This window comes from Pelodiscus sinensis, chromosome 1, assembly GCF_052426305.1.
Source record: "Pelodiscus sinensis isolate ZL-2025 chromosome 1, ASM5242630v1, whole genome shotgun sequence".
Taxonomy (NCBI): Eukaryota; Metazoa; Chordata; order Testudines; family Trionychidae; genus Pelodiscus; species Pelodiscus sinensis.
Window position 1 is genome coordinate 199,964,640 of NC_143052.1, and position 17,151 is coordinate 199,981,790.

At 45.1% G+C, this 17,151-nt stretch overlaps 1 protein-coding gene across 5 annotated transcripts in view; it reads right to left on the reverse strand.

Annotated features, from left to right (window-relative positions):
• USP9X (ubiquitin specific peptidase 9 X-linked) overlaps positions 1 to 17,151 on the reverse strand; it is a 292,101-nt gene that overhangs the window by 171,580 nt on the left and 103,370 nt on the right. For all 5 annotated transcript variants that reach the window (XM_089774470.1, XM_089774474.1, XM_089774477.1 and 2 more), the window contains one exon: positions 8,545 to 8,681. In XM_089774470.1, coding sequence (XP_089630596.1) covers positions 8,545 to 8,681 — 137 coding nt within the window. The remainder of the gene's footprint in view (positions 1 to 8,544; positions 8,682 to 17,151) is intronic.

Here is a 17,151-nt window from a genome sequence, read left to right on the forward strand (position 1 = left end):
AAGTACCTGCTGACAATGGCCTGTTCCTTGGAAATACAAAGCTGCAGGCTCCTTGTGCAATAGACCTGTCTCACAGAAAGGATGCATTGTTTACCCTCTTCCCTGTCTTATGGAAGGACCCCTGAAAAATTTGTTCTTTGCACTGACTAGAAGATGCATCTACAAGTGGCACTATAGAAGTTTGTACCCCTTAGAGGGACCAAAATAACATGGCTCATTCCAGAAGGCAATGGGCAGCAGGGAAGCTGGCATTTGCCACATGATCTTTGTGTTATTAAAACCATTGTGGACAAGTGGCTGGTGATACAAGAACCACTTGAGGGGGAAATAATATTCCCCAGGGGATCAAGTCTCTTCAATCACCTCCTCAGCTTTGAGGCCCAGACCCCGAGCCAATATCTTCAACAATTGCTGCAGCACCTATTCTTGAGAGACATGTACATGCATATTTAATGAGCTCCACAGATTTCAAATTTTTCACAGAAAAATACTCCAGTCAAAAGGTTGCTGCAGTTTTGCCTTTTGCCCACAGGATGGTTCTGTGAAAATTGAACATAGGTGCAGCTCACAGCCAGATAAGGAAGAGAAAGTCTGTCTGTCACCACACCTGCGGCCAGGTCCAAAGATGAGTTGTGCTGTGATGGGAGGAGGGTGTCAGACAGTGGCTCATAAGGGCTAGTGGGGGAGGACAAGTGGGGAGGGGAGGAGTAGAGTATGAATGAGAGGGGAGGCATAGAACCATGGAGGGAGGGAGGGAGGGAGGGAGGGAGGGTGCAGAGCCACAGAGACAGGAGTAGCTGGGTAAGGAAACAGACAAAAGGGGCCAGGGACAGACGTGCCTGACTGGATGGGAGAGGCTGGGTTCAGCCAAGGTCTGCATGCGGGATCTTCCCCAGCTCCACTCTGAACACCCCAAAAAAAGAACCCTGTTTCATACTTTTCCAACTCATATGCAACAGCCCTGCAAGTTAACACCCAGGCTAATTCTCAGTAACTTATTTTCCTCTCCCTCAGCTCCTCCATTACTCCGGATTCCCCCAAGCCTTTGCATTCCTTCTAAGGAGTGTGAAAAATACAGTTCTGTATTGTATTTTAAATTAATTATTACTCAAAGTTCTCTATTAATATGCCTAGTAAGGAATCTATTTGTAAAAACACATTGTGAATCTTTCTCTTGTTGTTACACGCTTGCTGAGAGGTATTTTAAAATAAATGACCAAAATAATTGAAACTGGTTTGATTGCAGTATGTTATTTTGACTAAATACAGGCAGTCCCCGGGTTACGTACAAGATATGGACTGTAGGTTTGTACTTAAGTTGAATTTGTACTTAAGTCGAAACTGGCGTCCAGATTCAGCCGCTGCTGAAACTGACCAGCAGCTGACTACAGGAAGCCCGAGGCAGAGCTGCTCTGCCCTGGGCTTCCTGGAATCAGCCGCTGATCAGTTTCAGCAGCAGCTGACTTGGGGACACCTGGGGTAGAAACTGACCAGACGCGCCGCGGTCCCACCGCCCGCGTCCTCCAGGGTGAGAAAAGCTGCTTCGCATCTCCCTGGTCTGCTCCCCCCCCTCCCCGCCCTAGCAGACCAGGGAGACACGGAGCAGCTTCTCTCACCCCAGAGGACGCGGGCAGCGGGACCGCGGCGCATCTGGGCGGTCCCGCCGCCCGTGTCCTCCAGGGCAAGAAAAGCCCCGTTTGTAAGTACGGATCCGAAGTCAGATCCGACATAAGTCGGATCCGACATAAGTCGGGGACTGCCTGTATACAGAATAGTGCAATATTGTGTTCAGAATTTTGAATTGTTTTCTTACAGAATTCTAGCAGGAGTAAATACCTTATTGACCTCAAGTGCAACATCTACAAATGTACCTGCCAATGTCTTATCTGGGGATGAGGAGAAGGAAGCCACTAAGACCAGACTCTACTTCCTGCCGTCAGCTCCTGATGGCTCTCAACTCTTGGAGGTCTTGGATCAACCCTAATGCCAGTGACATGTCAATTGGTGATGGGGTGCAAGTGAGGAGATTGGTGCCAGTGTATGCATCGAGTATCCCATTAGGGCTGTGGGAAGGACCATTATCTGCCAGAAGATATGGAGACTCAGCTGATGCCTGCACCACGGAAGGCTTTGAAGGCACTACTGACAAGATTGCTATCAGTGCCGAAGATGCTATCAATGCTGAGATTGCTATCAGGGCTGGCATAGTAAGTGGGGCTTATGCCAGTGCAATCACTGATGGCACTGGTGTATGGGCAAATACCCAAGTATTGTGCACGATCAACAGTGGGAAAAGTGTGCCTGAGGCCACTGAAGTTGGTGCCAAGTAGTGCCCCTGGAAACCTCCCTGGCATTAGTGAAATGTCTGCAGCATCCAAAATGGTCACTGGGGTAGATTCTGCCTCTGGAGCCCATGGTGTCTTGAGTTATCTTTTGTTCAATCTTGACTAGTGACTCAAACTCCTCCTGGAACAGCAGGAATCTGACAGACAAAAGACCATGGAGGCATTGAGTGATGGAATTTTGGAGAAAGGTAGAGCTCTCTGTCAGAACATGCAGATGCCACAGGTTGAAGAGAGGGGAATGCCTGGACATCACTGGCATTCCTCTTAACAGCACTGGGAGCATGGTGGGGCTGCTGAAACTGGAGATTCCTCCCTTGTAGGGGGAAGAGTGGTGACCCCCTACTGGGTTCAAATGCTTCCAGTGTTGACATTAGTGGTAGCTGTTGGTCTGATGGGACCAGCAAGCACAGGGACCCTGGACAACTGCCTCACCTGGGGAGAACTTGACACAGGCCATTCCAGGGATCTAGAGGGACAGTCCAATTGGGATCTCACTTTCTTAGGCATAGCTGAGGCCTGCCTCTCTGCCTTCTTTTTCTTCTGAGGCAGCATCAAGAAAGATTGATGCCTACTCTCAGCTGGGTCTCACACAATCTGTCAGTGCTCAGAAAAATCTTTTTTCAGCACTGAACTGGAAGATGGTACCAGGATGCTCGATGCCAACAAAGATGTGTTCAGGGCCAGTCCCCCTGAACCCGAGTCTGAATGTGACTATAAAGCTGCCCCCATAATTACTTTGAGCTGCCATTTATTCTCTGTAGGACAGAACTCTTGGCAAATCCAACAGTGATCTCTTTGGTGACTCTCCCTGCGGAACCTTAAACAGGAGAAGTGTGAATCACTGTTCAGCATACACTTTGCACAGACCATGCTGTTTCTGAATCCTGTGGGCTGTGGCATGCCACAGTTTTGGGGAGTCAGGAAAAAACAGCAGGAGGAGGCATTCCCCAGACAAAACTAACACTAAGGGTATGTCTACACAGCAAAGTTACTTTGGAACTATGGCCATTATTCCAAAATAACTATGCAAGCGTCTACATGGCCATTCCGTTATTTCGAAATAACTTCAAACTAACAGGTGGCTTATTCCAAATTCTGCATACAGCATTCTATGAGGAATAACATATATTCTGAAATAGCTATTTCGAAATAAGGCATGCATACATGCTCCACTGCTGCTATTTCAAAATGGCCCTCCACCAGGGCCAGTCTAAGTTATTCCTCCCCAGTGCCTCCTGGGGCTCTAAATCGAGATAGCACAACTACGTTAGGGGAGCCTGCCTCGGACTAATTTTAAGGCTTCCCCGTAGTATAGACATCCTATTTCAAAATAAGCTATTTCGGAATAACTATTCCGGAACAGCTTATTTTGAAATTGATATGCAGTGTACACATAGCCTCAGAAGAACTATAATAGGATTAACTATACACAGGTGAAAACACAGGAAGTGTTTGCAAGAGCTATGGGAAGTTCCAGCCTACTATTACTGGTAAGAAGGAACTAAAGAGGTGGCTAGTTAGCAGAGCTCCATATTGGGTGCCATAAAGGCATGACTCCAGAGGGTGCTCTCACTGACGCAATGAATTCTAGAGGAAAATCTTCCATGCGTGTTCACTCCCACATGCTTGACTAGAATAGACATAAACACTCATAGAAGAGCTGAGAGGGCTCCTTCAATAAATAAATGCTAAATCTTTTAAAAACAGGAACTGTAGTTCCTGAACCTGAAGCCTGAGAGTCACATTCCATGCTGTCAGGAGCATGCATGCACAATCCCAGTCAATTCAACACTATGACGACGGGAGGCTTTACACCATTTAAAACATCAGCTTCTTGATGTTGCTACTCTGGTTAACTCATGGCTCTGACTCTATTACAGCTTATGTCAGCATAATTTATTTTGCTCAGGAGTGTGAATAAACGCACTCCTCTGACCAACAGAAGTCACACCAAAAGAAGTCGTGACACAGGGCCAGAAATGGTTACACAACTTGCAGGCTGAGTGACACAAATTCAACCTTTAAAGCAGGGATGGGGAACATTTTGGGTTGCGGGCTGCTGATGCACAGAAAAATTAGTTGGAGACCACACACAAGTGAAAAGCAAAAAAATACAAACAAACCCCTCAATGACGTGGCCCCCAATTGAGGCAAAAGACACTCCCCACATTCCCCTTGCACCCAAGACCCATGGGGGGGGCCAGCCTAGATTTTCTGTGTGCTAGTCCTGTGGGGTATCAATGGGGGGAGGACTGGAGTGCCAGTGCAAGCTCCCCAGTGCTGGGGGGAACTGAGCCTCAGGGGCCAAATCCAGGCAAGCCGGGGGCCACATCTGGCCCCCAAGCTTGAGATTCCCCATCCCTGCTTTAAAGACAAAATAGAGCAGTATGTAAATGGTAATTAGGGCTATTCGTCCTAAGTAGCTAATATAGCCATACTACTGCTTTGAAATGTAAACTTCCATTATTAAAGAATTAAATGTAATATTAATTTTATGTGTCTACTTGTATCTACTGTGGCAAAGCTACAGTCATGCCCTATGGATCTCATGCTTACTGGCAGATAGTATTAGCCTCAGAGGCTCTCCTCACAGCCCCTTTCTCTTTACAAAGAGCAGGATCCACAGCTTACAGGCTAGTTCATGGTTCCAGGGATGAAAATCCCTCTACCATCCTGGTCTCCCTTCTAGGAGCAGTCTCTGTGTTGGTGTAGGGAAGGTTTGGGGGGAACCAAAGCTCGTCCACTACTCCAGGGTCTGGCTCAGCAACAGACAGGGCTGTTTTGCTTCCAATCTGGCAGCATTTTCCCTGGGCTACTTCCCCCAAACAATCCATCCAAGTGCCTTCCCTTGGTACCCGTTAGTCTGTTTTCAGCTCACCCGCACACAGCTTCTTCTATACTGCATTTCTTCATTCCAGTCCATCACTCTTTGTCTTCACCCTCTCCTAACCTGGGGGAAACCTTTTAAAGTATCCCCACCGGCTTTAATTGGCTGTAGGTATTTAATTAGCTCACTCCTTCAGGCAAGTCATTAACTAGTCGGAGGGGTCTACTTGCCTTCATTTCGTGGCAGCAGTCTCTAGGAGTTCATTCAGGGAAGAGAAAGCTATTTAACCAGTGCCAGGTATATTTATCCAGTGCCACTTTCATTAGTGTGTGGCAGCCTGCTGTCACACTTATTAAATGTTAACCATGTAAACACATTGGTGCCTACCTGTTATTTTATCTGATAATATAAAAATCAAAAGGGAATATTACCATGTAGTTGAAACTTGGGTGTAATAATGCCACTGTCTATATTTCACTGTTTATGAACTGCTTATTGCTTGTGTTAGTAAATGTAATTAATTACCAATAATGCTTAGGAAACAAAGTTACTTCAAAAAACCTATTGTTCACCCAAAGACTATTTGCTATAAAAAAAGGCTGCAAAAAACCACTCTACAAAAGACTTTTGAGACATGATCATTTCACCTAAGGTCTGCTTTAAGCTTCTCTGAGGAAGTCTGAGTTGCAAAACTGTGGTTTCTAAAACATTCTGGATCTCCCTGATACTGGATATATTCATTGGCTTATAACCTGGTATAATGATTCTTGAATGGGCTCTGCAATTCTGAAACTCACCATCTCCACTATAAAACTGATGTAAGACTTTTTGTATGTATCTTTTCTTTTCAAGTTTGTATGTATCTTTTAAATCAATACTCTATTCTTAGTTAATAAAAATGGGCTGTAAGCATATTTTTGGGTAAGATTTGAAATATTAATTAGCTTGGTGGATAATGTATCTGATCCTCTGAGACTGGTAGAACTTTTTCTATATGACACAGATTTTCAATAATTCTCATTACATTTGACTTAGCTCTCTAGATGGGAACCCAAATGCTGCATTAAGAGAACAGTGTTTTGGCTTCTGGGTAACCAATAAGGTATTACAGAAGTTATTTCATTGCTAGCTTGGGAGATTTAAATAGTAGAATAACCACTAGCTTTGGGAAAACGTCCATTCTTTAGTTTGTCCTAACTGAACAATCTTAGCATGCCTCCCCCCCAGTTATGTAAGTGCATCCCTAGTGTAGACATATCATAAGCTTCCCAAAAGGTGTACCTTCTCCTTTTAGTCAAGTAGGATGCAGTGAAAACAATTATCCAAGTATAGATACTGCACTCAAGACTTAGTTCAGGGAGGATGTGACCCTAGACCATTCCCTGGAAGAGAATCCGTCCTGTACTAGGGAGATAATGAAATTTAACCTCAACATCCTGCTATGAAATCAAAGCCTTTATCTTCTCTAAATTGCCATTTAATTGCCACCAATGGTTCAGATACCCAAGTGGGAAACAGGATACTTTACCATAGGGATTGCATATGTCAGTATCACGTGATACCCTCTATGTAGTGTTCTTCAAAGAAATTGTCACAAATGTCTCTGCTGATTGTTCTTCAATCCAAATTCTCCTAGGCAAAATTCCACAGACTCAAGAGAAACATCTGTGACAATGTGCACTGAGAACTGCAGCTATCCATTGTAAACAAACACGTGTTATGCCTATTGCACATCATATTAATATCTATTACACATACACTTAAATACACTTAAAAACAAGTTCTGTGTAAGGTGAACATCCTGTGAGACATGAATTGCTTCCTAGGAGGTGGATACTGCTTTGTCTTTAGACAATAAATGTGGCTAATTTGAGTTATTTAGGATCCTGAATATTTTTAAAAACGAACTGAAAGTGTAGCCAAACATTTTAGTCAATGCAAACTGAATTAAAAACTCCAATAGTGTCAACGTCAAGAGTTTTCAGACCCTAGAACACCTGAAAATCTAAAAATCCCTCATTTTCTCTAAATTATCTTTTATTACGCAAGTCCAATTTACTCTAGTACTAAGCTAAAAAAAAAGTTTCTACAGTTTGTGAAGATTCATTGGTAAGCACTTCTCAATGTGTAGAAGTTTCATAAATTCATTCCAAGTGATAAAATTTCCTCTGCACAGAACAAATCTTTAACTCTTGGGTTTTAGATGCTCGTACCATGAAAAGGAATCTTGCTTTGAGTGCCATATGCATCCTTAAATTCATACTGAGAATTTGAAGAATCATCTTATGTTGCAATACTGCAATTCTCTTCAAAATTAAGGAAATGGAAGAGTGATCTTCACTATAAGAACTGAATATCTGACCAAAAGCATCCAACTAAAACTGTATGCCAACAAGCTAAACTGAACCCTTCGAGGTACGGAGAAAATTGGAGTGGACCCAAGATCTTTTCAGCCTTTGAAAAACTCTGAATCATGTGCAAAAGATACTACATAAATTGACAGTTTTAAGTTGTCATACAAATAAATGTTTAAAACATCTGCCAATGCAAACAGATAAGAGTAACTTTCCAAAACAAGAAATGTAGTATTGTCACAATCCCATAAAATGGCAACTCACACAAAAAATAAGTAATCTTGTAATCTGTTGCAAAAATGCATATCATCCATCAATTTTTTCAGTCTTATCCATTCTTGTAAATAGACAGGGTACTGAAACTCATCTGAATATTCTACCTGCTCACAAAATTATTCAGGTAAAACAAACCAAAGACCCAACAGAACATGCATACATAAACACAAACTTGAGTTTGCAGAAATTTTAGTGCAAGCAAAACAGTGCATTTTCTATCAGCAAAAACCCCTAACATTACTGAGCTGTGTGCTTCTAACTAGGTAAAAGTTTATCACCTATATCTTCAGGAATGTCAAAAATACAAATTTATTCCTTCAATACGACTATGAAAAAGGGAAGTATCTCCATTCAACAGCTAAAGAATGAAAACTCAGACATTGACTGGCTCTATCAAAGTCACACAGGAGGCCAATGTTAGAGGTAGAAAATTAACTCAAATTTCCTGTGACAGACTTTGGAAGAAGGATGGTGTTATACTAAGTGCCATTAGGATATTGTAACATTTCAGTTTAACAGTCTAAATATACATGAAGTAATAAAAATGATGATTTATTTTTGTGCCTAAATGCTTATATCCAAAAAATTTTGAAGGCATTTAGAGAGATATACATATACACACATTCATTTGTAGTTTAACAGCAAAAACAAGCTTCAATTAAAAAAATGCATTACCTGTCCTATTTTATAAAAAAACTTCAGATTTATCCACAATTCTATCCCACTCACATGACTTCCTTACCTCAAGTTCTGTGGCGCTTCACCAAACAAACTACAAATTTCTCTAATTTGTTTCAGTGCAGGAATGACCCATTTGTCGTTTGTGCGAAGCTCTTCTATAAAACGATCTATCCACTGGATCTTTTGAGTATCCCGATCCTTAAAAAGCAAATGTTTAGTTTAGCATACACCAAAAATACAAATTAAAGCTGCTTTATTCTTTATTTTTTTGGCATGCATTGACATGCATAGATACAGAATCAACAAATAACTGAACTATGAGACACACTTTACTGAACACTGAAATTTCAAATCACGAGAAGGAAGCCCAAATGGCTCATAGCGTTGGCAGAATTCTTCAATGGTGTAAAATCCCAAAATTTACGATTTGTTCCGGCTATGTATTAGTTACATGAATTTTATAACGTGCCCTTTCCCCTTTACATAAGAACATCCATATTCGATCAGACCAAAGGTCCATGTAGCCAAGCGTTCTATCTTCTGACAGTGGCCAATTCCAGGTTCCCCAGAAGGAATGAACAGAACAGGCAGACATCAAGTGATCCATCCTGTATCGCATATTCCCAACTTCTGCAAAATAGAGGCTAGGGATACCATCACTATCCATCCTCGTTGATAGCCATTGATTTGGACTTACCCTTCGTGAATTTATCTAGTTCTTTTTTGAACCCTGTTATAGTCTTGGCTTTCGCAACATCCTCTGGCAAGAAGTTCCATAGACAGACAGTGGGTGGGTGAAGAAGCATTTCCTTTCATTTTATATCTGCTGTTTATTAGTTTTATTTGCTGACCTCTAGTTTTATCATGGGAAAGAGTAAATAAAAAATGGTTACTTACCTTCGTAACTGTTATTCTTCAAGATGCGTTGTTTGTGTCCATTCCACTTAGTTGTGCGTATGCTGCGTGCACAGATTGCTGGAGAGTTTTCCCTTAGCTGTACCATCAGGCCAGCAGGGGAGCCCCCTGGAGTGGCGCTGCTATAGCAACACATATAGCCCTGCTGGCCCTCCACTCCCTCATTTCCTTCTCGCTGGAATCCTCTGACGCAGAAAAGGCAGGGGAGACGTGGAATGGACATGAGCAACACAAGTAGAAGTTTAGTTATGAAAGTAAGTAAATGTTTTTTCTTCTAGTGCTTATTCATGTCCATTCCACATAGGTGACTCCAAAGCCAAACCCAAGGAGGTGGGGTTGGAGCCTACAAAGAGACAGACTGTACAACAGCCCTGCCCACCGCCACATCCTCCCTGGCATATTACGCTATGGCATAATGGTTCGCAAAAGTATGCTCTGACAACCATGTGGCTGCTCTGCAGATATCTACGAAGGGCACCTGAGCTACAAAAGTGGCAGAAGATGCATAGGCCTTGGTCAAATGGGCCATGATGGGTGAGGCTGGAACCTGCACCAGGTCATAGAATGCCTTGATACTGGAAGTGATCTAGGACCAAATATGTTGGGCTGACACCAGCAGACCCTTTATCCTGTTAACTATGGACAGAAATAGCTAGGGGGAATTATGAAAGGGTTTGGTCCTTTCTAAATAAAAGGCTAAGACTCGTCTAACATCTAAGGTATGCAAAACATACTCTGTCCCGGAACTGTGGGGTTTTGGGTAAGATAGTGCTAGAAGAATGTCCTGAAAGAGGTGGAAGTGAGATACCGCCTTAAGCAGGAACGCAGGGTGAGGGAGAAGCCTGACCTCGTCGTTTGGGGGGGGACCCCATGTACGGTGGTTTTGCCATTAAGGCCCACAGCTCCAAAATGCACTTCCTGGAAGTAATGGCTACAAGTAAGGACACCTTCCAGGACAGGTGCAGAACATAGCATGCAGCCAACAGCTCTAAGGGGGGGGGGGGAGGGGGAGCCCTAGGCATAGAGAGCACCAGATTTAGATCCCAGGGATTATACACCTGGGGGTAAAACCTAGCCAGCCCCCTAAAGAACCTGTCCATCACAGGGTCCATGAAAACAGCTCTGCCTTGTGATCTGAGTGGAAGGCTGAGATGGCTGCCAAGTGCACCCTTACAGAAAAGGGGCCCAAGGCCCTGGGTTCTGAGGTCTAGGAGGTATGGCGAGAACCAGAGCCTCCACAGGTGACCACAGTACAAAGTGCTTCCACTTTGCCAGCTAACAGGCCCTTGTAGAGAGTTTATAGCTTTCCAAGAGAACTGGCTGAACTCGGTCGGAGCACTGCCTCTCCAAGATGGTTAGCCACAGAGCTTCCATGCCATGAGGTGCAGGGATCAGAGATTTGGATGCCGAAGCCTGCCAAACTCCTGAGAGATCAGGGCTGGGTTTAGGAGAAGGGCCAGGGGCCGCTCCACTGAGAGCTCTAGGAGGGCTGGGAACCAAAGCTGGTGAGACCACACCGGGACTATTAGGATCACAGAAGCCTTGAACTCCCTGACCCTGAGGATCACCTTGTGGATTGGGGAAACGGGGGAAGTATACAGAAGACCCTGTGGCCAGGGGGCTATGAGTGCATCTCCCAGTGGCCCCAGGCAGTAGTTGAAGAGGAAGCAAAAGCAGTGGCATTTCCTATGGCCTTGAGTTGCGAATAGGTCTAAGTGGGGGAAACCCCCACTTGCGGAAGATGTGCAGAGCCACATCCACCTTGAGGAACCACTTGTGCCCCTCAAAGATCTTGCTGAGGCAATCCACCGATGCATTTTGGTCCACGGGGAGGTAAGAGGCCATGAGGTGAATGCTGTGAGAGACCCAGAACACCCACAGGAGGAGTACTTCCCGGCACAGGGGATAAGCGTGAGCACCAACTCGGCGGTATATATAAAACATCACTGTGGTATTATCCGTCAATATCGAAATGCACCTATTTCAGAGCTGTGGGAGGAACACACCACATACGAGGCAAATAGCCCTTAGCTCCCTGACTTTGATGTGAAGTGAGAAGTTCATGGGAGACCACATACCTTGAGTCTGTAGTTCTAGAGATGGGCCCCCCAACCTGTATCGGAGGAATCCATCACCAGCTGAACAGCTGGGGAAGGGCTGTGGAATGGCGCCCCCTTGCAGATCTCCTCCTAGCAGAGCCACCAATCAAGGGACCCAAGTACGTCTATAGGCACCGTCACTACCATAAAGATTGGCTGGAAAGCTAGGTTGTTAACCATCATGATACGCGACCAGGCACAGTGGAAAGGAGATAAGCAGTTGGTAAAGGGCTACTAACCTGTGGCTGGTGTGCTGTCCCTGCTTGAACCTTCAAAGGTTTGGCCTAGGGCCCTGGAGTTTGGGGCCTACCCCGTGCCCCCCCCCCCCCCCGCCAATCAGACAAGTCACCTGCCATTCCTGTTACTGTTGCCGCCCCTGGACCTCGAGAAGTCCAGCCTGTTCCCATGCTGGAATGGACAGGTTGGGGCTCTAGGTAGGGAACATCTCCGCAGGGCTGGGGGTGTGAATGCCAAGAGACTTGAGGGTCGCTCTAGTATTCTTCAGCCCATGGAGGCTGCTGTCAGTGATTCAGAGAATAGGCCCACCCGCTCAAATGGCAAGTCCTGAATGGTGTTCTGGATGTCTGGTGAGATGCCAGACACCTGAAGCCAGGCACCCCTCTGAAGGACCAGGCCAGTTGCCATGGTATGGGCTGCTTCATCTGCGTCAAAGACAGCCTGGAGTGCCATGAGACACATAACCTTGCCTTCTTCCGACAGAGCATTGTACTCCTGACTGGAATCATGGGGCAGCAGCTCCCTAAACTTGTCCATCGCTGCCCAAGAGTTGAACGTGTACCTGCTCAGGAGCACCTGCTGGTTGGTAATCCTGAGCAGGAGCCCAGTGGTGGAGGTACAGGTCTTCCAGCCTAAGAGGTCCGACCACAATCAAACCTGGCAATCGGTGAGTAAAAAGGTGCTAGTGCCCTGCCTGCAGGATGAAGTACCACTGCTCAGACCACTTATCTTTGGCCAGTTTTGAGGCAGAGGTTAGCTAGAGCACCCTTGTGATTTTTGCCTACCACCTTATTCAGGGGTAGCACCACATGAGATGGGGACTCTGAGTTCAGGATGTCAGCCATTGGGTCAGAGTCCTCTGATGCCTTCTTGAGTGGCACCAAACTCTGTGCCACCCTCTTGAGAGGGTACTGGTGGGCCCGAGACTCCAATGCTAGTATTAATGGGGAAGCCAGCCTCAGAGCCTTGTCCAGGGAGGAAGACACGTTCTCATGTACTGTTGAGTTCTCATGGTCCTGAAGTCACTCTGAGGCCTGGGATGGAGCTAGATGGAGCCTGCTCTCCTGCTCCTTCCAACAAGGTCCTGGGGGAATCCCCCCAGGTTGATGTCACCTGGCTTGGTGCTGATGATCGGAACAGTGGAATGGCCACGGGCAACATCCAAGGCCCGACAACAAAGAGCCCTCAATGGATGGGGCACTCTGGTGGTAGGCCCATGGGGTCCAGAACAGCTACTTTTCTAGTTGTTGTCACTGAGGTGGCCAGGTCTGCTCCACCAAGTGGCCTGAAGCACCGAGAAGTGGAACTGTGCTGAGACCTGGAGCAGCATTAGGAGTGGCGCTGAGACCAGGAATGCAAAGGTGAAGCCCCGGACGACACCGACTCCATGTTGGAGACAGAGAAGTATTTAGACTCCAACTAGGGCAGTGCTGAAGATGGACCCTGGGAGAGGTGCCGGGGGACTGATGGATCATTGCCACTGACTTGCCCCAGTGCTAGATGGGTGGCAGAGGAGGATAAGCTCTCCCTCAACTCACTAGAGTGTTGCCATTCGTGCCATAGCCACAACCAATACCAGAACCAACATCAAAGTGTGTGCCAGGGAGAGCAGCACTGCACGTGCCACCGGGCCTGAGGTCATCGGAGAGGGCTCAGCCAGTGCCAAACTTAATGATCATCTGCCTGTGTCTAGTGCCAACGCCTCAGTGTGTGGACATGGCTCTCTCAGTTCACTGAGGGGGATGAGGGTGGAGTCAAGGTCAGTTCTATGAACTCGTGTGATGCCTCAAAGGTGTTCAATGTGGAGAGTCAATCAACAAGCACCAGCTCCTCCTCTGGCTGCGATCGACTGGCCACACATGGGCCCATGAGCAGCAGTCCTTGAGGCCAGTGCTGGTGCATCAGGGTGCCCTAAGCGGGGGCACACCACAGGCACGGGCCGAGTTAGTGAACTACTCCACCCTCCTCTTCTTATGGGACGCCGGGTATCGAGAGCGTGGGCGGAAGGGCGTCTCAACGCTGTTGAGGCCCCAGAGGAACTTGGTGCCTCCTGCACCGAGGCACTCATCAGGCATGAGTCTCTCTCTCACTGGGCCTGGGAGCTTGAAGCTATGGCAAAACTCGCCGTTTGCCAGGACATAAGCCTCACCGAGACACTTTAGGCACGAATTGTGTGGATCCCCACAGGGCATAGGCTTAGTACAGTTCGCGGGCTTAAAGCTGTGACACCTGGCATGCCTCGGGGGTGGGACGCGTGAGCAACAGTCAAACCCAGATCCAACAGTAATACTAACTAACAAGATAAACAACTTAATAACAAATAATAGGGAAAGCAACTTGGAGAAACAATGGGACTCAACTAGGGGCTAACTACCTGCGAATATACTGCTGGGACCTACTATGCAAACAAGCGAAGTAAGAGCTCCAACAACTGGCGGTAAGAAGGAACTGAGGAGGTGGAGGGCCAGAAAGCAGCTAGTGGAACCATTCCAGTGGGCTCCCCTACTGGCCTGACTAGTACCTTTAAGGGAAAACTCTCCGGCAATCTGTTCACAGGGCGTGCACACACCTAAGCGGAATGGACATGACCAAGCACTCAAAAAGAACTCCTTCATTCACTTTCTCCACACCAGTCATGATTTTAAAGACCTCTTTCATATCCCTCTTTAATCCTCTCTTTTCAAAGCCGAAAAGTCCAATTCTTATTAATCTCTCCTGGCAGCCATTCCATACCCTCAATAATGTTTGTTGCCTTTTTCTGTGCCTTTTCAAATGCCAAGGTATCTCTTTTTCTGAATGCATTATTCAAATGTGGGCATATCATGGATTTATACAGAGACAATAAGATATTCTCTGTCTCATTCTCTATCCCTTTTTAAATGATTCCCAACATTCTTTTTCCTTTCTTGACTGCTGCTGCACAGTGAGTGGATGTTTTCAGAGTACTAGCCACAAGAACTCTAAGATCTCTGTCTTGAGTGTTAACAGCCAATATAGTCCCCATCATTTTATATGTATGGCTGGGATAATGGTTTTCCAATATGTATTACTTAGCATATATTAATATTAAAATTTCACTTTCCGCTTTGTTGCTCTGTCACCTGGTTTTGTGAGATCCCTTTGAACATATTCACAATCAGCTTTTGATACAACTATCTTCAGCAGTTTTGTATAATGTGCAAGACCATCTCATGGTTTACCCCTTCCTCCAAATCATTGATGAATGTGTCGAAAAGGACTGGTCCCAGTACAGACTCCTGGGGAACGCCACTAGTTACCTCTCTCCATTCTGAAAACTGACCATTTAGTCCTCCTGTTTGTTTCTCATCTTTTATCAATCCACAAGAGGACCATCCTTCTTATACAATGACAGTTTACTTTGATTAAGAACATTTGGTGAGGGAACTTGTCAAAGGCTTTCTGGATATCTAAGTACACTATATCCACTGGATCCCTCTTGTTCAGATATTTGCTGTCCCACTCAAAGAATTCCACTAGTTTAGTGAGTCATGATTTTCCTTTACAGAAACCATGCTGACTTTTCCCCAACAAATTACATTCATCTGTGTCTCTGACAATTCTGTTCCATAGTTTCAACCAGTTTGCCTGATACCAAAATTAGACTTACCAGCCTGTAACTGTCAAAATCACACCTAGACCCCTTTTTAAAAACTGGCCTCACATTAGCTATCCTCCAGTCATTGGGTAAAGATAATTTAAAGGATAGATTACCATCCACAATTAGTAGTTCTGCCATGTGACAGTTTACTTTTTTTTATTTTTTTTATTTTTTTTTTAAGAGATCTTGGGTGAATGCCATCCAGTCCTGGTGACCTATTACTGTTTAGTTTATCAATTTGTTCCCAGAACCTCCTCTAATGACTCCTCAATCTGGGACAGTTCCTCAGATTTGTCAGAGGCAGCAAGTGAGGGGGGAGCAGGAGCTGATGCTGGGGGAACTGGCTTAAAAGCAAGTTCCTCCCAGCACCGTCTCCATGGGGGCAGGGAAGTAGAGGGAATCAGGCGCGAGCCAGCAATCAGCTGATTCCCAGCTCATGCCCAGTCCCAGTCCCAGATGCTGCAACTCTGATTTTTAAATGTATTAAGAGCCTGCTGGCAATTAATACATTTAAAAATCAGAAGTACAGCACGGGGGACCCAGAGAGAGCCGGGACTCAGCTGGCCTGGCTCGTGCCAGCCTTTTAAATGTGTTCAGAGCCAGCAGGCTCTGAACACATTTAAAAGGTAGCAACTCGGTGGGGTTGGCTCCCCTGCTTATCAACTGAGGGACTAGTCAACTATCTGATAAGCTTTTGCTTATTGGATAGTCAGCGAGTCGCTTACATCCATAGTCGAGAGATCTCCACCATTCGCCCTAAGCAGGCAAGTAAGCATATGGTTCTCCCAGTCCTCAAAAACGAAGTTTTCTAAGTTTCTAATGATTGAATCTCCCATTACCGATACCTGTCTCTCTCAACAAACCTGTATTACCAGAAGCTAATAATGGATATTAGGAACAGGTGCAGCTGAAGTGGTGCTGATTTTGGTAAGCATGTTTAGAATCTTGACCTCACCAGGCCAAGGAACAAGCGTCTCAAAACTTTTCCTGAGAAAAACAGAAATCAATCATTACGCTAGTAATATTAAAATGACACTGAACATGGAAAGTTCGGCAGCTTCCAAATACTGAATATGCGTTAGGACAAACTTCGGTACAAGTTCTAAAAAACAGGGAGAGAGAATAATTCTGAAAATTATACATCTGACAAAGTGGGTCTTTGCCCACAAAAGCTTATGCTCCAATAAATCTGTTAGTCTATAAAGTGCCACAGGACTTCTCGTTAATACCGAAAATATGTCATAAATCAATATTAGCCCTTTCAATGGATTACATTAGATTGTGACTGACCCATTTCAGGTGAAATACAAATAGAACAGATCAAGAAAAGTGCAGTAAAATTATTTAAAGCATGTAAAACAGATTTTAAAATGGACTATTTGGCTTAAAAAACATCATTAAGAATAAATGGTCGATTAGGTGCTTCACATTATTCCCAGTATCTTCCAATAAAGTACCAAGCATTACCCATGAAACTAAAGCACCAAATTTAAAACTAATAAGAGGAACTGCCTTTTTCACCTCAATTCAGTTAGGGGCCACCACTTACACTATGACAAATGACATGAAGGCTATCACTTTGGGAGTAACTGGGCTCTATGGAGGTCAGGCACCCAGCTTACCTGTGACAGGCTCTGCTAAGAAGAATCAATCAACCCAGATGGTGGGAAAACCGTTAATTAGTTAAGAAACAATTGGGCATTATAAAGGATGTAACTGTTGAAACCAGTCTCTATACCAGATGACTGCAAAGTAGAGCATGTAATTTTTTAAACAGGCTCCAGTGGTGATCCTGGCA